The following is a 22,484-nucleotide window of genomic DNA, read 5'->3' as shown; positions in this document are numbered from 1 at the left end:
CATCACCTCGAGGTGCTGCACCGCTTCCAGGCCAGGTCATCCTGGGTTGTGCGTATTTTGTCAAAACAAAACATCCCCTGGCGCTATAACATTTTTTTTCCGTGGCAGATTGTGGCTGTTCCTTTCTTTGTCCCAAGGAACCCTGATGTACAGTGGGGCAAGCCGGCGTCTCTGCGGTGGTGGGGTACACCTGCACAAGGCAGGACGGCGGCTGTCGGGCACGGCCGCGGGCGGACCCGCTCCCGCGGCATCCGCGCTCCGGCGGCGCCGCCTTCCCGAGCGAGGCGCATCCCTCCGCGCGTGCTCCTTGGGAAGCAGCGGCTGGCCGGGGATGGGGCGGGGGTAGAGGGAGTCTCCCCACGCCCCCGGTCCGAAGGCGCTCGGGTGTTTCCGTGTCTCTCCGGCGCCATCGCCTTTCCCCGCCCTCTCGCCGCCTGCCTGGCCGCCCGCACTGCCGGCGGCGCGGCGGGAGGAGGAGGAGGAGGAGGAGGCGGAAGATGGCGGTGGGGCTTGGCAGGGAGGCGGCGGCGGTTCTGCAAGCGAGCCCGTCGGCAGCCAGCGCCGGCGCGGCCCGCGGCTGAACAAGGAGGTGGCTGGGGCTGCGCCGCCACCGCCCTCCCCGGCGCCGGACCCTGCTCCTCCTCTCCGCTCCTTCCCTCCCTCGCTCCCTCCCTCTGTCGCCTTCCCCGCCTGCCCCGGCCCTCCGCCCTCGCGCCCGGCCCGGCATGGACGCTGGCGCTCCGCCGTGTCGCTGCCGGCGCTGAGCGGGGCCGCCCGCCCGCCGCTCCCGGGAGCGGGGAAGATGTCGGACACCAAGGTGAAAGTTGCCGTCAGGGTCCGGCCCATGAACAAGAGAGGTAACCGGGGTCTGGGCGCGTCTCGGGGCGGGGGCGGCACCGGAGCGCGGCGTCCCGCCCGGGCTGGCGGGAGACGAGCCCCTCGGCCCCCGCCGCCCCAGCCCCTCGCTCCGGGGGAGCCGGCGGGGGCCGGGCTGCCCCGGCGTGCCGGGAGGAGGGGTGCGCTCGCCCGCCCCGGCTGCAGCCCCCCGCCGTGTCGCCTTGCAGAGCTGGACCTGAATACCAAGTGCATCGTGGAGATGGAAGGGAACCAGACTGTGCTTCACCCGCCGCCTTCCAACGCCAAGCAAGGAGAAAGGTAAAACCCCGAGTCGCCGTGGCCCGAGTGGGAGCCCGGTCCCGGCTCCTCCGCCTCGCTTGGCTTTGTCAGGGCAGTGGTGGGGTCCCTGGGGTGTCGCTTGGTGCTTTTCGGGGCTGCAGCGGGAAGGAGAGGGCGAGGGGCGAGCGCTGACCGGGGCTGCTGCGTTGGGCTTGCATCCGTGGGAAGTAAGGGTAGGCTCTTTACCTGGCTTCCTGGGGGAGTCAGAGGTACCCAGCGTGCAGACAGATCTCTCTGTTAATCTCCCAGGTTTAGAAGTTGATTCTTGATCGACTGCTCAAAAGAAAAAAAAAAAAAACAACAACAAAACTGTTGAATAGGAAAGGACTTAGTATGTGCTGTTTTCAGAAATTTCCCTTGTGTGTAGGCTGTTAACAACTTGGTGTAACCTGTGGGGGAACAAGCAGACAAGCAGCAGAATCTGATTTTTCTGCTACTCATGGTTTTTTTTTTTTTTATATGTAACTTTGTTTACTAGGTTTTAACCTATTTGCATTTGAAAAGGCTGTAATTGCTAGATCCTTTATTAATTCAGTGTTGTTCTGTGAAGCAGCCTATGAGAATATGCTAAAATAATTTTGAAATCTGGCATTTAGTGTGATGCCCCAGTAAAGAATACCCTTGGAAAAAATCCAAAATACCAATGCACCAGACTGTAAAAATAGATCAGAACAGGAAAAGATTTCTTTCCTTTGAGGGAATGTGGGGAAAGACAGGGAGGTGCAAGGGGAATGGTTATGTTGTATGCTCGTGTTCAGTTACCTTGTATTTTTATGTGCTCAGTTACCTGTTGACTGTTCAAGTTGAATTGATCTTTTAAATGCATTTAATGCCAGGTAGTGAGAAATCATTTGTATGGGTGTGGAGATTTTCAGCCTAGCACCTTCCTACTACTTAAGCCTTTTTAAAAAAATATTTTTGACTCACTTTATAATAGTTATGAAGCAAACGTAGTGTGAGAATTTTTTTGCAAAGGTGGAGTGTCATGCTTTGGTAGTTTTCCAGCAGAAAAGGCTGAGACCTTTTGTGTTCTTACATGTCCAAGGTGTGAAGGTGCTTCTCACATTAACCCAAGTACTAGAATATAGCAGTAATCACACCAGTTTATTTTAGATCCAGCTTGCATTGTCTTCAGAACCATTGTTGTGGCTAAAGTGCTGGCCTGCATCTTGAAAGATTTGTGCTTGTTTCCTGCTCCTTTCACAGATCTTTGTGTGATCTTCTATAAGTTGTCCTGTCTCTCTGGATCTTAGCAGCTCATCTGTGAAATTGAAAGTTTGGGGGGTTTAAAAAACTATTTTGTTTTAGAATGTACGGTTTTTTTTTTTTCCCCAATAAAAAGGAGTTTCTTGAAGTGTGTATATAGCTTCCATCACAACACTGGTGTAAAAAGAATAACAAACTCCTCAAAGTGAGTGGAATTGACAAGTATGAAAAATAAAATATATATAGAATTTATAAAGCAAAAACAAAATTAAGACTTAAAAATCACAATTTCAATAGACTTGAGAGACTAAGAGCCAGGTAGTTTTATGAAGAGCTGGTAATGTGGGGATTTTGCTTGTTGTGCACATTGGCCTGCAGCTACTCAGTGAGGCTGTGCAACGACTGTCTTTTGAGAGCTTGTGTGTCTTGTGTTTATCAGGCTTTAATATCTATAAAATATATAAATTCTCTTGGTGGGAACTGGCTTCTGTTTCTATGTCAAGAGCCTTATGGGTGAGCTGTGATGCTTGTGTGCGACCTCACCGTCGGCAGCTGCGCTGGCAAGGGATAGCAGTCCTGCTTTTGCAGCACAGTGTGAGGCTGGAATTTGGCTAGCTGCTAACTTGTGTGTTTGAAACAACTGCCAGATGTGTTATTGGAAAGAACAGTCAGAAATACTGATCAGAAGTAACTCTCATTAGTGCAAACAGATAGTTTGTGTGCCTGCTTCATGGCAGACATCGTGTGTAACCTGTCAAGATGCCTAATGGGGGCTTTCTAGTGCCTTATGGACATCCTTAACTTTCCTTCAGTGCTGAGCTTCTGGTTTATATTTTTTACTCAATATAAATAGTTTAATTTCTCGTGATGAGAAATGGATTCTGTTCTTCTGTGTGTACCCACCATAGAATGTCTGTATAAACTGGCTCTGAATTGCTGAGTAGTTGCTGCTTGTACTTGGATTGATGCCTTGGCAGGGTTAGAGATGTCAAATGGATTTTTGGTTTTCTTTGTGTAGCTTGTTTTAATATAGCTTAACTGGATTTTTCTTTCAGAGCTACCATGTCATTGCAAAAATTATTTAATTTGTTAGGGTGATTAATTGGTCTTTCTCTATTCATATGTTATTTTAATATTTTTAGTTTAGTCTTACCTTTCCCTTTTTGTGTTTTATCTTTTTATATGGAAATTTCCCTTTTCTAGCTTGGTGGAAGTACAAGTTTGTGCTGCATTTTGGAATAAGAATAAGTAGCCTTCTAAAGCAAATTTGGATTCCAGGGCTGCTTTTTTAAATTCAGCTGAAGCCAAGAGACCATAGGGTGTAGGGAGTAGAATTCAGGACCATGGTCTTTATTTGCTTTGTTCTCTTAGTTATAATTTAAAAGATACGGACAGAATTTTCTAAAGTAAAATTAGGTAACTCTTTAATAACTGTAAAATTATAAAATTTGCTCTTAGAAGAATATCCAAGGTTAGGGAAATCAGATTTTACAAGCTTTGTCTTTGCTGTATGTGTTTTTGAATTAAATCTAAATTCAATTGTATTATTTTAATTAGTCTTTAGGCATTATTAAGAATAGTTCTGAAGGATTTTAGATGGGCAAGTAATGCTAGTTTTACAGGTGATGTAAAAGGCCTAAAATCCCAGAGAGTGCTGTCATTTATCCAACTTTCATTATTTTATTAGAGGTAAAGTTGTAACCATAAATTAGAACAGGATTCTGACTGTGTCTTCTAACTGCTAGACCACACAGCACTCACAAGGTACCAAACACAGCTACAACATAGTAATTGTTATTGAATGCAAGTGTTCTGTCTTTATAAGCAGCAGGCCTGCTGTTGCCCACAGGCACATGACTTCCAGTGTTCTAAACTAATGAAGGAGGAAAACCAGAACACAGTAAAACTGAACAGTCTGAGTCTGAAAGGAAAATCTTTATCAACTGAAATAATGGGAGACAGAGTTCAAAAAGGAATGGTTTTCATTAACTGCTATCAGGTATAATCTCTGGTGCTGGCAAAGTTTTTGGAAGTTCGTTGTTGGACTTCACACCTTTAACCCATGTTTTGCTTTTACTGGTAGCAGTAGTTTCCTTTATATGTGCTGAAGTGTGCTTGTGTGTTCTTTTAGTTACCTCTTGTGTCTCTCAGGCATTTCCTTCCCAAGCCAATATAGATTTCCATTTCTTCCCAAGAAGAAAGTTTCTAGGAACTCTCTGATTTTTCTCCCGTCTTTACCTAGCAGCCTGAATTTCCTTTCTCAACGTACTTTTCTTCACAGAAAAAAACCTATTCTAACTTATAGTCTTTTAGAAATGGGTATTATGTTTCAAAACCAGTCAAATACATCCTGCCTTCCTGCTATAAATGTTTATATTTAGTTGTTGGCACCAAGGTGCCATATTAAAATGTAACTATGAAATAATTAGAGAATAGAGTCACAGACAATCCTGCAAAATGATTGAGTAATTTTTTACAATGGAGATTTCACATCTCTGTATCTACTAAAGATCTGACTTTGCATTATGGATGTTATTTTTCAGTAGGACAAATGAGGTCTTGCTGGTCTTGGCTCCTCCTCTATTTCTGATTGTTAAAATAGGCTTTCCTTCTTTCCTTCCTTTCCTTTCAGCTACACTTTCTAACACATAGGATCTGAAAAGTTTTACTTTAGCTCTCTGATAACAGTTCTCCATGACATGATTTGTCCTTTAGTGAGCAAAATATTTGTCTTGACAGAAATAAACAAGGAAGCATGGAAACAGTAGAACGGAAATGCTGTTTCATCTGTAGTTTTGACTGAAACACAAATTCATTTATTGGGCAATTAATTCCATTAGAGCACAGTAGCCTGATGCAAACTTTGCCTTAATAAAAAATCTCAGAGCAGAAAATAAGAAAGGTGTCCTCAGATTGTAGACCTGAACTCAAAATCTCACTTTTTTCTGAAAGTATCTTTCTTGCTTGTCTTAACTCTTTAAAAAAAAACCAAAAACAAATATGCTGTGACTTGTTTGTTCTGCTGTCTTCCATCCTCATTTTGATAAGTAGCACCAAAGCCCAATTCTACTTAAAAAAACCCTCTTCCTATAGTGCTATTCCCGAATACATGGAGGCTTTCTTGTTTTTTTCATAGGTTTAATCTCTTTAATAAAATAAATAGCTAGGAACAGATGTGTGTGTGTGTCTATCTATGTTTTGTAGGTCATAATACTTTCAAAGATTAATATCTGAAGCACAGATTTCATCTCTAGGCTGCTTGTCCTAAAACTCTTGTTTCCAGAAAACAGCTGTTGCACCTTCTGCTTTGGAGAAAACAACATTTTGGATGGAATTTAGTACGCAGTCCTTCCCTTGATGGAAGCGGTACTTCATAGTTTTTGGTATGTTGCTTTGAGTAGCATCAGAGATGAGAGAAGAGCACTGTTGGAGGCCTTCATTATAATGGTAACTTTTTCAAAAGGAAACTTCTGGAAGCTGAAATAGGACAGCTGCTAATTAGTTCTGTATCTAAAAAAATGACTGACCAGATCATGTCTTTGATGTGTGAACTTCAGATTATCACCTGTCAGAGGTGGATTATAAAATCAGCAACTTTTATCTTTGCAGGAACTTGTAAAATAATCTGACTTTGACCTTTCGTGTAACTTTCGTGTTTGTCCTGAACATCAGTGTTCAGGATGTGAACTGTTAGCTTTGAACCTTGGCAGAGGAGATGGATTTGTATTGTGTGTGGTTGGAAAATGTCATTTTGGGAGCTACTTTTGCATTGCTTTAATTCATTCATGCCTCAGATGTAACACTAGGTGCAGTTCCTTGAAACTGCTTTTCTGAAATTCCATGTGATTTAGAACACAATGAGGTACAAACTTGTAGTCCAAAATACTGTGTGATACAGCTCTTGGTTCTTCACAAGGTGACCTGAACTGTGAATAAATGCAATATCCATTATTTTACCATTTTTGTAAAATCCAGACTGCTGATAGGACCTTGTGATTTGTTTTTTAAGTGTGATTAGTAGAGGAAGCTACTGTTGGAAGCTGTAGGGATCATGGGTAAGCAGCCTGTAGTACTTAGCTGGCAAAATTTCAGAACAAAAATAGTAGAAGGAAAACTGTTGTTAGAATGACCATGTTTAGGCAGTTGTTGCTTTGTAGCCATTCTGTACTTTTGGACTACTGAGTGTTATGAGTGTTACTGAGTGTTCAAATATTTCTGAGTAGAACACAACTGAATGAGGTGCAGCTTCAAACCTGTCCAGTTTTTCTCCTTTGCTATGTTGGAAGTATCTAAGTTGTGGGACAGGAAAATATGTGTCAAAAGATCAGAAGGCCTATAGACATGCTTAGCTTCTGTGTTTAGAAGGTATAGCTGTGCATGCATATGTTTATTTCTGCAGCCAGGGGTGGTTTTGAGCTCTGGATTACTAGTCAGTACACCTTGAATATGTTGTCTATTGAAATGAAATATGAATTTTAAAAAAATGCAGTTCTCTTAAAACAGAGGGAGAATTTTGTCCTTTTTGGGGAGATGTCAGAACTAAAGCGAAAGTTTTACATTCGCCTCCTTACCCTTTTAGTGTAAATAGAGACAGTCGTCTTGTTTGGAAAACAAGATTCTCTGCTCTGTTGTGCATCTAGCAGGTTTATTAAATGTGCATGTGGTAAGACTCCAGACTTCTAATTCACTGTACTTTAATAGTTAAATAACTTGGAGTTAAATGATGCTTGTAAACATATTGTAATCCAGATGTGGGTTACAAGATTCAAGATACTTCGGGAAGTGCTTAAGAAGTGCTGGTGCTGCAGAACCTGAGCTCAGGGAGCAGCAGTGCACACCAGCTGCCGTTCCATGCAGGTCTGTGTGCCGAGCAGAGCTGGGGTGTGAATCTTGGCACAAAGTGTCGGGGACAAAGCAAATCCCTTCTCAGCCTGAGCAGGCCTGCAGGGCAGCATGTGCAGGCAGGCAGCTGCTGTTCAGGCATTCAACATGATGGTACTTCTAGTTTTAAGATTAGAGCTAAATCTTTAAATTGACAAATGCACTTGTTGCTGCTGCGTTTGAGACTTCACCAGATTTGAACTCCTGCGTTCCTCTGGTGCAGGCTGAGTAGTGGTGGCCGCCTCTGGCTGCAGTGCCAGTGTCTCTTGCACGGACAGACTGTCTTTAATGATGAGAAAGAACTGCAGTGCCTTTGCTTATTTGGCCTGCCCTGGGCGTGGTTTGAATCTATTAATGGAAACAATTACTGCCTGCTCTAGCAAGATGCCAACTGCTTGTGCAGATGCTCTTGCTTAACTGACCAATTTCTCTGGTTTGATATTTTGGGAGAATTTCTGTTACTGATGGCAGACTGAAGAAGGCTCTTTAAGGAAGTGTAAAGTGTTGGCTGGAGACAGTGAGTGCAGGCCACAACAAAAAGGTCCCTGCTGTGCAATGATGTGCACCACAGGACTCAACTCTTGAATTAACTTGTGACCCAAAGCACCAAGTTAACTAAAACAGTTGTGTCCTTGCCCGGAAGTAATTTTGCTGTGTGTGTTACAAGAGGCGTAAGTTTGTGTAGCCAGTACCTGACTTTGTATGTTGATATGAAAAAAATCACATATTTTATTTACTGAGCTTACATTTCATTAGTTTATTCCACAGTCTCCTTTTAAACACAATTGTCAACTCAATTAAATAGTGTACAAAAGCCTCTAGTCAAGATTAAGTTTTCCTCTAGTGTAAAGCTTCAAAATTCTGAATCTGTCTCTTGAGCTTCTGCAATAATTTTTCTAGTGTTAAATACTAGTATGTGGAGCAGTCTGTTTTGCTTAATAATTCGTATTTGATGACAAGGAACAGCAGATTTTAGGTAATAAACTATAGGATTTGGTACTTCTCATGTGGTTTCCACTTTCTGTCTGACTTTATTAAAATCATGTCCAATGTAGGTGAGGTGGCCTTTCATAAACTTGGTTGTTTCAGAGTTGAAGCAAAAAGGATCATGTGAGGTGGAAGGGGTGATTTATCTGCCAAACAAACTGACTTATATGGTTACTGGCATTGGCTGCAATGTAATTTTTAAAACTTCAGAGTTCTTATTCTTGTTGAATATTTACTTTAAATTCAATTTTACTTTGTGATTCAAAAGCCGAGGCTTATTTTACAGTTGACAAGCTTTTGCAAAAGATAAATCAACAGAGCATTCCAGTGGAGGCACAGAGCTGGTGAAAGTTCTCTACTGGCAAAGCTGCCTTATAGCCCTGAATGAGCGATGTTCTGTTCCGCTTTGGAAAGTTTCTTTGTCAGCATCTATCAATGTGAGTTTTTAGATACGCAGTGTGATGTGAATTTGCAGTGCTCCAGACTTGTTTTGGCTCAGTAGTGCCACCTCCCCGAATGATGCAAGTCCTAAAGATTTTGATGAATTTTGGTATTTTTTCCTTCCTGTCATACTGTGTTGTCATTCTTTATTTTGAGATACTTCTCAATTTCTTTTAGACTTCAAATATATTTTCAGATAATTTTATGTAGCAAAATCGGACTGAAATAGAAACTGGCCATTTGGTAAAACAGAAATGTTAATTTATTCATAGTATGTAGCATTACTGCATTACTTACTGAAGGCATTACTACATTACTTATGTATCCTCTGAATGCTCAGCAACAAGTAGTTGAGTTTGAATATGTTTTCTTAAGAGACCTGTGCAGTTATGTAAGGGAGTAAGAGCAAAATGTATTTGCAGGCCTCCTGTGCTTTGCTGTTTTATTACACTGAGATAAACATATGGTTCTGAAAGTTTTGTTTTAAGTGTGTAATGGGCCATCATCCCAGCACTCATGTTTCGCTGTTTTGGAGCTTCTTTCTGGGTCCACAGCAGATACGCTATTCTGAAACAAACTCTCCAGAAGGCAAGCTAGTACTTTGCATAGTGCCCATTACGTTTAAAAAGAAGGAATTTTTGAATAGTTCCTACTCTTCTAGTGTAAAACTAATCCTTGAACCTGCATTTTTGATAGGAGTGCCCTTGAGAAATGCTGCTTCAGTGTCTGCAGAGAAACTGACACATAAGGTAACCCAAGAGATGGCTTCTTAATGGATTTGTTGCTGATGTGGAAGAATATATAGGGAAAGGATACTTGGGAACCAGGACAATGAAAGGCAAAAGAGAGCTGCAGAAATGTTTGCCCAACAACAGGATGAAACTCCTTAAAATACTTGTAGGAGAAAGTCAAACCAATCAACAATCTCTCCTGCCTTCACCCCATGCCCCTCGCAAAAAAAAAAAAGCTTCTTTTCATCCTTCTGAAAACCTGGCATTCTCTGGGGTGGTACTAGTCTTCATGGGTGTTCTGGTTGAGATCCAAGTTGAAAACAAAAAGGAAAATCAGTTGTTGTAAACAGACCATTTAACACTGGGTAGCTTGCTATGTAGCTTCCTTGTCAAGAGCTTCCAAGTCCTTAGAATGTTTATTGTTTGAGGTGTTTATAACATTGTAGCTAAGTCCATAGCATGTTTCAGTGCATGGCTGTAATCCATATTTTAACACTGAAATTTTACTGTTTATTACATAAAATGTCATGAATGAGAACCTTTTAAAATTGACTGAAATAATCTAACGGGAGACAACTTGTGTGTCTATCACAAGGATGAGTGTGTTTGAAGATGGAGCATTTAAGTGTTCTCAGGTACCTTTCAATGGAACAGTAACTTGAACATTTTAATAAATTTAGTAGATGTTCTGTCTCTCTTAGCATTGCAGTACCATGATCGGATTCCTTTTTACTGTTAGAATTGCTGGGTACTGAAGTAGAGAGATGTCTGACTTCTGCATGGTGAAAGTTAGAAGTTAGCCCTTGACAGTTCTATTTTCAAGTTCTTAGCAAAGTGTAGTGGATGAGTACTGAACCTGGATAGACGTCAGTCTAATCTCTCCTGCCTTGTTTGCTCCTTGGGGCAGGCTGCATCCTCTCAAGTAGTTCTTGAAGTTTTGGTTTTGCAGATGTGAATTGCCACAGTGGCACTCTTTGTCAGAAATGGTAATGCTGTCCTCACTGCCATCTACAGTCACAGATAGAAGTTCTGTGTGCTCTGACAAATGTGCTGTACCTCTGTTTGGAATTTCAGGATGTCCTCTTGCAACTTTGGGCTAGTTGAAACCCAGAAATGCAGGTTGGCAGTGTTGAGCGGGCTGAATGCCCTTAGTGTTTTGCAACATGTGTATTTTCTGAGTTATGGTTCTTCTGGTGTGTAGTCTGACCTGTACCATTGGTTGCTATTTCATAATTTCTTACCTGAATGAGGAAGAAATCCATAGCTCATGTGCAAGACAGCTCAAACAGACTTTGAAAACACTCTTGTACTCATGTGACTAAGGTGTGAAGCTAGTTTTATTAAAACCTCTCTAAGTCAAATTGATCTTAATCTGTCATCTTTTGTATAGGAGGTTATTATAGGATGACTTCTGAAGGATCTCATAGTTCAGATGTTTTTCTCAAGGTATTGGCATCTTCATCATGGTTCGAAAAAGAGAGGCAGATGAGCTTGCCTTTGCTCAGACGGAAAAGGGAAGGTAAATGCTGGGTCATTGTGGACTCTGAAATGGGATATTATAAAATGGAATTGCAGAACTGAATTTTGAGTGAGAAATTATTCATTAGCAGTGTGTACCAAGGAAAGAAAACAGAAATACTGACAACAAGCAGTTGTTGTGTAGGAAGTGAAAAAACTAAAGCAAGCTAGTTTCATTAATTTCAAGAAACATTTGGAAGTGATAAGAGTCTGACAACCTGTTGACTAATAGCTGTAACGAGCAATGTCAGAGTTCAGTGAGCTCAAAGTGTTTGATTTGACAAGGAAACTGGCACGTTTTTTTCCCAAATAATGGTGGAAATATTTCCTATTTGAAATACTTTTGTAGTTATCATTCTGCTTTGCTTCCAAAATTGAAGAAAAGTTATAAATTCCCTGCAGAACGTTTTGTCCTAATAGAAGGAGCAAAGGCTGCTTTGTGTTGGTCTCCTGTGGCATTTTGGTTTGGTTGGGGTTATTTTTGTAATATTTTTCTCTTAAAGTACTGTTAATTGAAAAGCATTTGAAATGGGATACCTGCTTTATCTGCTGCTTCTCTTGTAGCATGCTCTTTCAGTTTCATGTCTCAGTTTGCAGGCATAGTAGATGAAAATAAATTAAGTTGGTGTGGAATTACTAATCAAACAACATGTCTTAGCCATTTTTTTGAGTAGAATAGCTATTTAGGCAAAAAAAGGAAACAGCTGACTCCTTGTTACATTGAAAATTGAGAACTGAGGGTTGCTCCGACTTAAAATATTAGTGATGATGGTCAAAGTGGGAAGCTACACTGAAGAATCAGTGTGATAAACTTTTAAAATAATTTTGAACTTAATGCTGTATTCAAACCTGAGTTTTGTTTGCAGTATTGCTCCTCACCTGGTTTGCTCCTTCACATCCTTATCCTAGTGTTACTAACCCAGAACTGCTGACTTCATTAATGCTGCTCCCTAATTAATGTAATGCTTATCAGAACCTGTGTGCCCTTTCATATGACTTTTCAGGGTGTATCAGACTGATCTGCTTGCTCAGAGTCTTTCTTGTTCCTTAATATATGGCTTCTCAATCTATTCTAAGGATTTTGGTCAACTTTTTAAGAGACCACATGTAATTCTGCTTTATTTCTTCTTGCTTGTTTTGTGTAACTCTATTCACTGTGCAGGCAGATCGCTGGGTAGATAATTTAGGCCGTGGGTTATTTATGGCAGAGATAATTAGCTGAGTTGCAGCTCCTGAAACAGAAGAATTGCGGCTCAGTGTCGTGGAAGTTTAGCTGATAAGCTTTGTGGGGGCTCAGCTCCTCCCGTGCAGAGTCAGTTCAGGAGACTCGGTGCTGGACTCCCACAGTCTGTGTGTCTAGCAAAGCTGCATTAGCCTGTGCTGCCCATTCTGTACCTGGTGTTTGTGGCAGTGTTGGAGTAAAGAGCAATGCCAGGGACAGGAAAGGGCAAAAGGCAGGTGGGTGTGGGCCTCCACTACTGCTCTCCTGGTTCAGATGCGGTGCAGGATGAGCACGTTCAGGTAACGAGGCAAAGCTGATGGGGAGTCTCCTAAAACTCATGTGTGAGGACTGTCTGTGTAGAGATATCTAATGGACACCATGGTGTTGATTTGGTGTTTGGGAATACCTCAACATGCAATACCATAACATCTCTGAGTGTACATTCTTATTATCTGGGATTTTCTGTTGCCAGAATGGTTCAGCCTGCTCCCATCATGAATGGTAGAGCTGGAATTGCAACACAGGTACTAGATGGAACTATAAAGCTGTGACTTTAAATAAAGGAGTATTTAAAGTATTTTATTGAATACTAGAAATCGAGTAGTTGAAATACTTTGCCAAAAAGTGCCAAGTCGATCACAGATTGATTTCAATACACCTGTTGACCTTACTGATTGAGCTGAATGTTAAGTTTAGAGCACAGTTATTTGCAGTACCTGGAGAAAAACAGTCATTAGGAAGGAATAATATTTTTCATGGTTCTCTCTATCTATGAAGGAGACTTTCCATTGTGTAACTGCAGTACAGCATCACTGCTGAACACTTCGTATCCCGGTGCAGAATCCCAGAATTCCCTTTGTAACTGCCTCTGAGTGGGTGCCAGCACAGGCCAAAGACTTTCCTGCAGTCTCTGGGTCAGCATGCAGGGAGCTGGGCCCAGTAGCCAGGCCTGACTTATCACCCTGGAGGCTCTTTAAACTTACTCAGCTAAACCAAGTAAAGCAATTTCTGTGTAAGCAGATCCATAGATAAAGTTTATGCCTTTTTCTGTTCTCCTCAAGTTTAACTTCCTTCTTTTTCTACCCTTTGTTCTCCTGACCTTTTACCTGCATTCTCCCATGCCCTTTAAAGATACCATGTGAAGTGTTATCTCCAGAAATGATGGTGCTTTAGAATAGAACTTGAATGCTGTTAGCAACTCCCAGCAGCACTTTGCTGCTTATTCTAAATTGGAAGCTTTGATTACATTTAATCATCTGTAGTTATTATGGTAGTGTGTGTGTCACTTGTGTCTGAGCTCTTTTGTCTGCTTTCTATGGCTCACTCTTCTGAGTAACTTCCCTTATAGTACTCACTGACAGGGATTGGGGTTTTTTAAATACTATTACTAAGTGATTTGTATTTATATTTTTGTATGCTAATTGATAAATATTTTTCTACTGCTCTGAAACATGTCAGGGCTGACAGCTTGATTTTATTTTAAGATGTCTAATGTAGAGTTTGGTTGTTTTTTGTTTTTTGTTGGCTTTTTTCTGCTGCAATAAGACAAATCTTAAAATGGAATAACTTTTTTCATAATGTAGGTGTGCTTATTATGCTGATGCTGAATGAAAAGGCCTCTGCATTTCTGCAGGATGGTATAGATTGTCCCGTTCTCAAACCCTCCCTCTCTTAACCTGGAGTGTTTCTTGACTCACTGTATCCATGCTGAAGCTGGGCCCCTTTTAGTACCTAATCAGGTGCTTTCCACTGCATGAAAGGGTCCATGCACCTTCTCTATTTTTAGGCATTGATTTGTCTCTTTGCCACTTCTTTGTTTTATGCCCCAAGTTAAAAAAAAAAAACAAACCAACTCCTGGCTGGATTCAGTGTTTGGGTATTTCATCTGCACAATAAATCTGCAACATGGCTAAAATTCTCAAAGGTAATGACAGTGGGAAAATAATTCAAAAAACTTATACCTTTTACTATAATAATACAGTAGTGTTCCACTCTCTGTAAACAAATATTCATAAAAAGATAAACCTGTCTCTGCAGTCGGGGATCACAGCTCAAAAAACATTTTGATGGGGTATTGGTAGCTGCAAGCCAGTGAGGGAAAAAAGATTCTGGTAGGAGTTAAAGAAGAATGAACAAGTTTTAAGAAAGAAGGATTATCATAGATTTAAAATATTTGAGCTGTATATAGGCTTTGAGTAAAATTCCATTGAGAACACTGCATGTTGTTTGAACGTGCGTTTTTAAATGTCAAAGTAAGTGTCGAGAAAAACAAATTGTGTAAGGAAAAAAGTGTTTTCTGACAACAGCACACTGTGCAGGCTGCCAGTCAGAGTTCCTGTGATGTCTGCTATCAATAAGTGTGAGAGTTGCACAGCATAGGAAGTCAGTTTGGGAAGGTGATTATGATGACTGGCAGTCTTTGAGCAAACTCTGTCAGGAGCTAGGTAGCAAAGTTGTTGATTTTGTCACTACAACCTTTAAACTATAATAAGACCTGAAAATATGCAAAATCAAATTTTTGTTAGTTATTATAGCCCTGTGGAATTTTAGAGGCTAGATTCTTTACTTTAGATTTCTTTATTCTCAGTTCATTGTGTCTGTGCTGCCTGTCACTGTCTCTTGGAGCTTAACACCAGTTGCTGTGGTAGAAAAGAGTCCATCTCTCTTTTAGTGGCTTTGAATATGAGAATAGTAATTTTGCTGAAGCCAGCATGCTACTGCAAATTCACTGGACAAATTCTGTGGAGAGAGAAGCTGTTGATCCCAGCTAGACATTTTTCAGAGCAAAACCTGCTAGAACATGTTTCAAGCACATTGCAGTGTTTATGTGCAGAACAACGCGTGGAATAAATTGGTGATCAGAGGTTTGGTGAAGCGTGTGACAGGAGTTAGAGGAGTAGCTGGGCTGGGCATGCTTGTGTGAAATGTTGGGTTCTTGGGGAATGGGACAGGCTTCCATTCAGAATTAAGATAAATTTTTAATGTTTCTCCTAAATTTGCATTTGAACTTTGTTTTGTTTGTTTGCTTTGTAACAAAGGCTGCAAAAGCTTAAAAACTTCAGAGTTTTAAAGTTTAAAAGTCAAAAATCAAGAAAAGAATCCAGATATTTTAGTGAACAAATGTAGTAGTAAGTTGTAGATCTCTGTAGGCTGTATACCAGTTGTATACTCTGTAGGTTGTATACCAGTTGTGATTTTAAAATGCGGTAAAAACAGTGCATTACTGGTTTTAGTTTGGGCTTGTTTTTTTCTTTTTACATGATATTTGATATAATGTTTTTAAAGTAGACATCAAATAGCTCGTATTTTCCATCCCTTTGTCAGAATTGCCTTTTCTGAGCACTTAATTCTCTGGGACCTTAAAAACAGGTGAGGATTAATCACTTCTGAGCATGTTCTTGATGTCAGAAGGCTATTTTTCATTATGTTCCCAATTTTCTTGAACAAAATGTTCCAGCTGTCTTCATTCAGTAAAGATACCATCAATTACAAGCAATTAACAGGTCAAATCAGATTATGATCTGTGGATTTTTCTTTTTGAGAGGCAAGATGATTAAAATGTCTGTTTTAATCTAATAATTTTGCATTTGGCAAATCCAACCTTAAGTAGTTTCTGAAGAAGAAAAATGTATTGTGAAAGTTTTTTTCATATTTAACATTAAGAGTTTAAAAGGTCAATATAGGAAGGATTGCTGAAATTCAATAAATTGATGAGAGGCCAGATTACTTTGGCTTAGTAGCTAAATCTCTCCCATGCAAATTCTTACTTCTGTCTTTTTGAAATGAAGTGCTGCATAACTTACTGCTGAAAATTCTGGTGCTTTTTCACAGAAAATTGAGTGAAACTGTAGAACATTAACTTGTACTGGATGAACAACTGACCTTGAACTGAAGAGTGTGATGAGGTAGTGCCTTGCACATTGGATGGGGAGACATCAGAAGTGACTACTTTTCATCTGTTTAATACTGTGCCCTGAGAGTGTCAGTGTCAATGAGGTTCTTTGTATTTCAGTTAAATTTAGCTGTCGTACTTATGTTTTAAGTAAGAATATTAAAAAATAGGTATTTTACTATTGCTAATGGTAGATGGATAATTTCATATAAGGAACAGAAGATTAATAGCTGAAAGCTCAAGTCCAGTGAAGGGTTTGGGGTGGGGGAGGGGAGGACAGAAGTGCATTTACTTAGTTATTGGAAGAAATTGCTAAAGGAAAGAAGGAATATATCTCCTGACTTGAGGAAACAAGATATGTCTTTCCTTTAGCCTTCAATCACCTTGTGCTTCTCTTGTTTCTGAATTGTATGGTGGGTGAGACAAGGCAGTCTCCTTTCTGAAGTGTGGAATGCTTTAATTTTGCTTAGACAAAGCTGGGATGGTGGTCACCCTCTTCTGAGTTTCTGGTATCACAGAAAAAAATCTTCAGTCTTCAAGGCCTGCACTAAGAACTACACCTGCAACATTTTCTTTCTTTAATAGTGTGTCTCAGGTTGCTGGTGGTGTGGAATATTGGTCAATCATCAGAATTATAGTAAGAAAATTTAAAAAATGTTAACAGTTTCTTCTGAGTCTCGGTATGGGATTTCCCAGGTTTGAGAGAAAGTATGTGGTAACACATTTTTCTAACCATCAAATATAAGGTAGTAATTAACTTCTTTTAGTTGCCCATGTCTATCACCTGGGGACACCACCTTGTAAAAATAGCTTTTCCTTTGGTATTTGTTTGGCCTGTGTATTTGGGCTCAGCAGTTTAATGAAAGATAAGAATCAGGGATGACTTCTAAACGGGAAAAATTGGAGTCACTTGAAGGCAGAAGGTTGACCATTGAAACAAGTAGAGCTTTGGATAGAAGCTGTAGGAGGACAAAAGATAAAAGAGCATTGTGTATTATGAGCTGTATCAGGGGAGCTTCTTCCATAACGTGTAGATGAGAAAGAAAAGTTTTGGGGGAGCATGATAGAATCAAAAGCTGGTAACGGTTCACAAGAGAATTTCTACTGCATTTGTACATTTAATAAGCTAAATTAAACTGTTCAAGTAGTGTTTCCTTGGTGTTTGTGCTTATTGATGCCTACAGTCACATTAATGTGACTTCAGAGAGAAGGGAGAATGGAAAGCCTGCTACAAATGTTGTTAAATTTCATCCCTACTATCTCCCAGATTGTAGTCCCAAAATTCTGCAATTTGCAAGCAGGGGAGCATAAAATTCTCCAGTGTATATTTAAGATGACAGATTGCTTGAGCAATCCAGTAGTTTGTCTTGTCTGTTTGAATTATAAACTGACATGTAAAGTCTGAATAATTTTGCAATTAAGTGATGGTTGAGTGGTAGAAAATTGTTTCCTTAACACTTACTTCAGAGATGCTCATTCTTCAACTGCCTCTAATAGCATTATAGAGGTCTCTGATTTAGAAATTTATTTTGGTTTGTATACAGGAAACAGCATATTGCCTTGATGGAGCAGCTTTTTTTTTTTAAGTAATTTTGGCTCGGTTGATAGGCGTATTTGAAAAAAAAAAACTCCAGCATGTAATTGTGAAGCTTTTTGTGATTGTTATTGAAAACAGGTGCCAAGTAAATAATCACAGAGTTTGTTTTTTTTTTTTTTAATGGTGAAAAGGTTCATGGAGATACTTAGCTGTCTTTCTGAGGTAAGCAGAAACTTGGCTATGCAAGACTGCTGTTAATGAGCTTGACTTTTATTATTGCCAGCTGAACAAGCAGCTCAAAGCAGCTAACAGAATTTTATATTAGTCCTATACCAGCTGGAGTCAGCACAGATGGCAGTAATCGTTTCCATCACAGTGCAAAGATAAATGGCTGCTCTGTTGTGCCATGGTGGAGTGTTAGAGATCCCAAGTAATGCATTTACTGGTACTTATTAAGACATATAGAGTATCTGGAAGACCAAGTCCTGAATGTTAAATTTCTCTGAACATTATTATGAGCTACCATGATGTGAAGAAAAGCACCTTTTTAATAAATAATAAACTTACTTCAAGAAGGAAATGATGTAATTGTGAAGAGACAAGGTTTATGGATCAGATAGTGAATATGTGCAATTACCGTAAATTAGAATCATCAGTCTTGGATTTGGGGGACAGAATTGCTGGGAAATGTTTGCTTTTTCCTCAGCTTGTGGCAAAGGCGCAGAACAGAGGTAAGGTTTCGCACAGGGGCTGCAGGAGGTTGTAGATAGAATGGTCAGTGTTTAGCATTGGAAGAAAAATCCTGTGATGCAAATTGAAGCTTAGATTAGGTGATTCATTTGGAATTGGGTCAGAAGGCACTGGTGCTGTTGGAAAGGGAAAATTGCTTTAAATCCCTTATCACGATTTTCTGAGATTATGGAAGTAATTTACAGTGATGAAGAAGAGATGACTTTTAAAAGCTCTTCAGGAATTAGTTTGAAAAAAAAAAAGTACACAAAAGTAACTTGTATGTTTTGACTTTTTGTGAATGCAAAAACATTTAAAACTTGTTCTCTGAAGAAATACATCTGCTTGTGTGTTGTTTGGGGTTTTTTTAAAGCTTTTTCCAGACTTAGCTATTCTGTAGGTTATGACATGGAGGAGAACAAACCATTAAATAATTGCTTTGACTGTAGAGCTCTTTGCAGGATGTGAGTAAAGCAAACAACTGAGCAAATCTGGGGGGCAGAGGACTTTTTCAGAGTTCCCTGTCAAGGTCACCAAGCCTCCCCTCACTGTAGGCATCTGGCAGAATCTCCGGCATCTCACACAATCCTACAGGTAAAATGAAGTGAGCAGGTCTTTGGAATAGCTTTGGATTACAGTTGTTCATATAAGTTGGTTAGTGGGGTGCTATACTAGAAGAATATTTCGAAGGTTGAGGTATTTAAGAATTCTTATCACTTCTTCCACTGCTAATCTAGTGTTGCTGTTGGCAATGAACAAAGAGTGAAGGTAGGCTGGGTGTTGGTGTGTCTGCTGCTGTTGAGCACCAGAGACAATCAAATGTTGCTATCCTCCCTTCTAGAGAAGAGCTGCTGTCAAGGAATAGCATTTATGTTAGTGTGCCAGATTGCCAAGTTTTGATACCAAATTAAGATGTATAAGAACAATAATCTTTCGTTCATGAAAATTTGGGATATATTTTACTGCAGCAAGCAACTCAGGTCTGACCATGAAAATGCAATTGGCACTCACAGATGGCTGAAGTATACTCCATGTAGAGAGTATAGTTTCTTATTTTTGTGTGATTTTTTTTTTCCTTCATGTGTGTGTTTTTCAAAGAGAGCTGCTATTAGAGACAAGTTGTTCTTAAGAAAAAATTTTTTGAGACAATTCTTAAAATCAGCCAAGATAAGCTTAGTGAGATTTTAGGTTTGCAAAATGTACTTTTAAGCAGCTGAGTTTGTTTTAAACAACCACTTCAACCAGATTTTCCTGCATTGTTGTCCCTGCTATTGGTTCCCCCAATAAAAACATAAGTTTCCAAAATCTCTTTTGGAGTTGTTTGATTATGTATCCCTCTGAAAGCTTAACTAGGGGATAGCTACTCATAATACAGTAACAATAGCTTTACTTTAGTTCTACTGAACTGCCCTCTAGGATTAGCATTGTATGGATTTTATTACTTTGGAAAATTACTAGCCAAGATACCAAGATTACCAGCGGTGCTGTCATTAGTCCATTGTTGTTGTTTGTCCCAAAGCATGAAGTAGATAAAATGCAACTTTAAATTAAAGCTCTTTCTGTTTTGGGATCTGATGCAGACAGCTTTGTGGTCCTGTGGTTTTATAGGTAGGTGTCTGTCTATGTTGGAAGTACTCTTACAAGCAGAAATGCTGTGTGCCAGCACTCATTGTACAATTCAGGACTTAGACCTTTTCCTGTTCTTCAAACTTCAAACATAAATTCTCTGTTTGTTTCTCTACCTTTAAAACAGAGAAATTAACAACCTCTGAGGTTGATTTTTTTTCCAGGCCTCTTGATTAGCATAGTAAATATTCTTGAGTTGTATCACCTTTTTTTTTTTTTTTTTTTTTTTTAACAGGTTTGCTGCATTTCCACAGAGCTTCCCTTTTATTGTAATTTAGTGTTATGCTTGACCTGAAGTGCAAAACTCATGGGTACAAAATGTCTGGAAGGATGGTTCAAGAACTGGGCTTGCTATTGAGGCAAGACTCCTGGTAAATTTTCATGCCAATAGTTAGAAAATGCCAATTATAAAACAATTACATTTGTTGGTAATTGTTCCTTCAAACGCTCCTTTGAGGCTGTTCCTTCATAAGGAAGGCATGCGCTTTGATGGAGAATATTGCAACATATTTTTACCACTTTTTCTGAGGAGAATCTTTTGGAAAAATATTAATTATCTGTGAAGTATTAATACAGTGTATTAATACATCTCCTGTGCCTCACATATTCAAATGATGCTGAGTGTGCAGTTTTTGGTGTTGTTAGTGCTGTGGGTTGAGCATTAATATGCAGTATATACATGTAACATGCCCCAGGACACAGACACATGAGTTGGTTAATCCATGGCATTTCAAGCACTCTGTTTTGAAAGATTGCAAACACCTAATGAAACCCCTAAAGGTGATTTCTCTATAGAAATATGCCTGTGTATCTCTGAGTGATTTCAGGCTGCATTTCTCATGCTGAAGTTCCTGTTTTTTAAGGCACAATCCTCTGTTTCTCGTGTTTCTGACAGTGTCTGGTTGGCATATGCACCTGACTTGATCTAAGGTTATTACTTACACCTTACCCTTTCTGCTCTGGATTCATAAAGCATTATTTCTTTAAGTTCTTGGGAAATATTGTAGTCAAGTACTGTAGGGTGAAGTGTCTAGCCAGACATTGGATTATCATTCATGTTATTGCAACTCTAAGTTCTGTGTTACAGCAGCTTTTTTCTGCTTGGTTTTTGTATATATTGTATTTTCCCTGTGGCACAGACCAGCTGAATTACACATTCTTTTCAGATATTTTGGAAAAGTACCCATTCTCTCACCTTGTTTAATGTTGATCCTGTTATATGAAGGTATTCTTGCAGAATATGAATTTCAGAATGAATTTTGCAGAATACGCTGGGTTTCCCACCAAGATCACTGGTGAGTTACAGAGCTCTCCCCACACACCCTTATCTTCTGTTCATCACATCTAACTGGACTGTTGCTTTGGAAACCGTTGTAATGTCGCAAGTGACTTCATTATGATTAAATGAGGGGAAAAAAATAGAACAAAAGAGCACATTCCTGTTTCAACATGCAACTTGGAAACTAAACTGTCTCACATACATTCTCTGTATTTCAGAGCACTTTTTAGTAATGGCACAGATCTGTCCTGCTAGTCAGGAATAAAACCTATGCTTTAAAATTCCTATTATGTATTTCCTTTAAATAGAATCAGTAATCAACTGATGTAGTTAACAAGGATAACTGGATTATATTCTATTAAAAGCTGTGCGTGGTTCTGTCAGAAAAAAAAACATTTATTGTGTACACTTCTTTGTCCATCACAGAGACTTAATTAGTTGTCTTTAATACTGAGAATGCCGTAGTTTCCTGTTCTATCTGGGACTATTTTCTATTTATTTCTAGTATCTGTATAAATATTTGGATTTCTGAAGTAGGTCTGTAACTGCAGCTAAACAGAAGATTATAAAAATGTGTCAGGATGCTGCAAAATTTGTTGGCACTGTCTCAGCATTGTTACTGATGTAAAGAGATTTCCATATAGTTTGTGGTTATGTTGGACGTTTTTTTTCTCAGTTTACACTTAATAGCTTGTCTAGTAAATTTAGATCTTCAGTGCTATATGGTAAATAAATGAAGTTTACTAATGACTAAAGAAAGAAAAAACAGAGTTATGGTTTCCTCCACCTTCCCCCTTCATTCTCTAGAAGCTATTTGCTGAAGGTTGCATCTAGTTTTCTAAACAGTAAACTCTTCTATCTGTGCAGCTTCCATTCAAAACCACAGAATGGTCAGGAGCCAGGTCAGTGATTCTTGCTTGGAGGTGAGAGGGATGGGAACAGGAGGAGACTCTGCAGGAGTTTCCACCCTCTTTGGCACTATGGTGTATGTGCAGTGCTGGTTGGATGTCCTGCTGGTCAGCTCTGGTCCTCAGCTCTGGGTCTGGGTCACTCCCTGGAGTCTGTAGTAGCTCCATGTGCTGCTGCTCATATGCCAGTGCTCTGCTGGGAATCTCTCCAGAACAGGTTACTGAGCCACCAGCTGCTCTGGGAAATAGAGGGAGAGGGGCTGGCAGTCAGAACACTCCTTGCTATGACTGCTCCTGTGCCAAGCTGAAATCACTAACAGGTCTGCAGAAGCTTAAAGTGCTTGTCATGGA

The 22,484-nt window shown here is 39.9% G+C and overlaps 1 protein-coding gene across 5 annotated transcripts in view; it reads left to right on the top strand.

Annotated features, from left to right (window-relative positions):
* The first annotated feature begins 464 nt into the window (after window positions 1–464).
* KIF13A (kinesin family member 13A) overlaps window positions 465–22,484 on the top strand; it is a 101,373-nt gene continuing 79,353 nt past the window's right edge. For all 5 annotated transcript variants that reach the window (XM_021553332.4, XM_021553325.4, XM_021553345.4 and 2 more), the window contains exons 1-2: window positions 465–857; window positions 1,065–1,155. In XM_021553332.4, the coding sequence (XP_021409007.1) occupies window positions 803–857; window positions 1,065–1,155 (146 nt within the window). In that variant the 5' untranslated portion in view covers window positions 465–802. The remainder of the gene's footprint in view (window positions 858–1,064; window positions 1,156–22,484) is intronic.

The sequence above is a fragment of the Lonchura striata genome, chromosome 2 (assembly GCF_050655825.1).
Source record: "Lonchura striata isolate lonStrDom1 chromosome 2, ASM5065582v1, whole genome shotgun sequence".
Classification (NCBI taxonomy): Eukaryota; Metazoa; Chordata; class Aves; order Passeriformes; family Estrildidae; genus Lonchura; species Lonchura striata.
The sequence above is the reverse complement of the archived record's forward strand: the minus strand, read 5'-3'. Positions and strand labels throughout refer to the sequence as shown.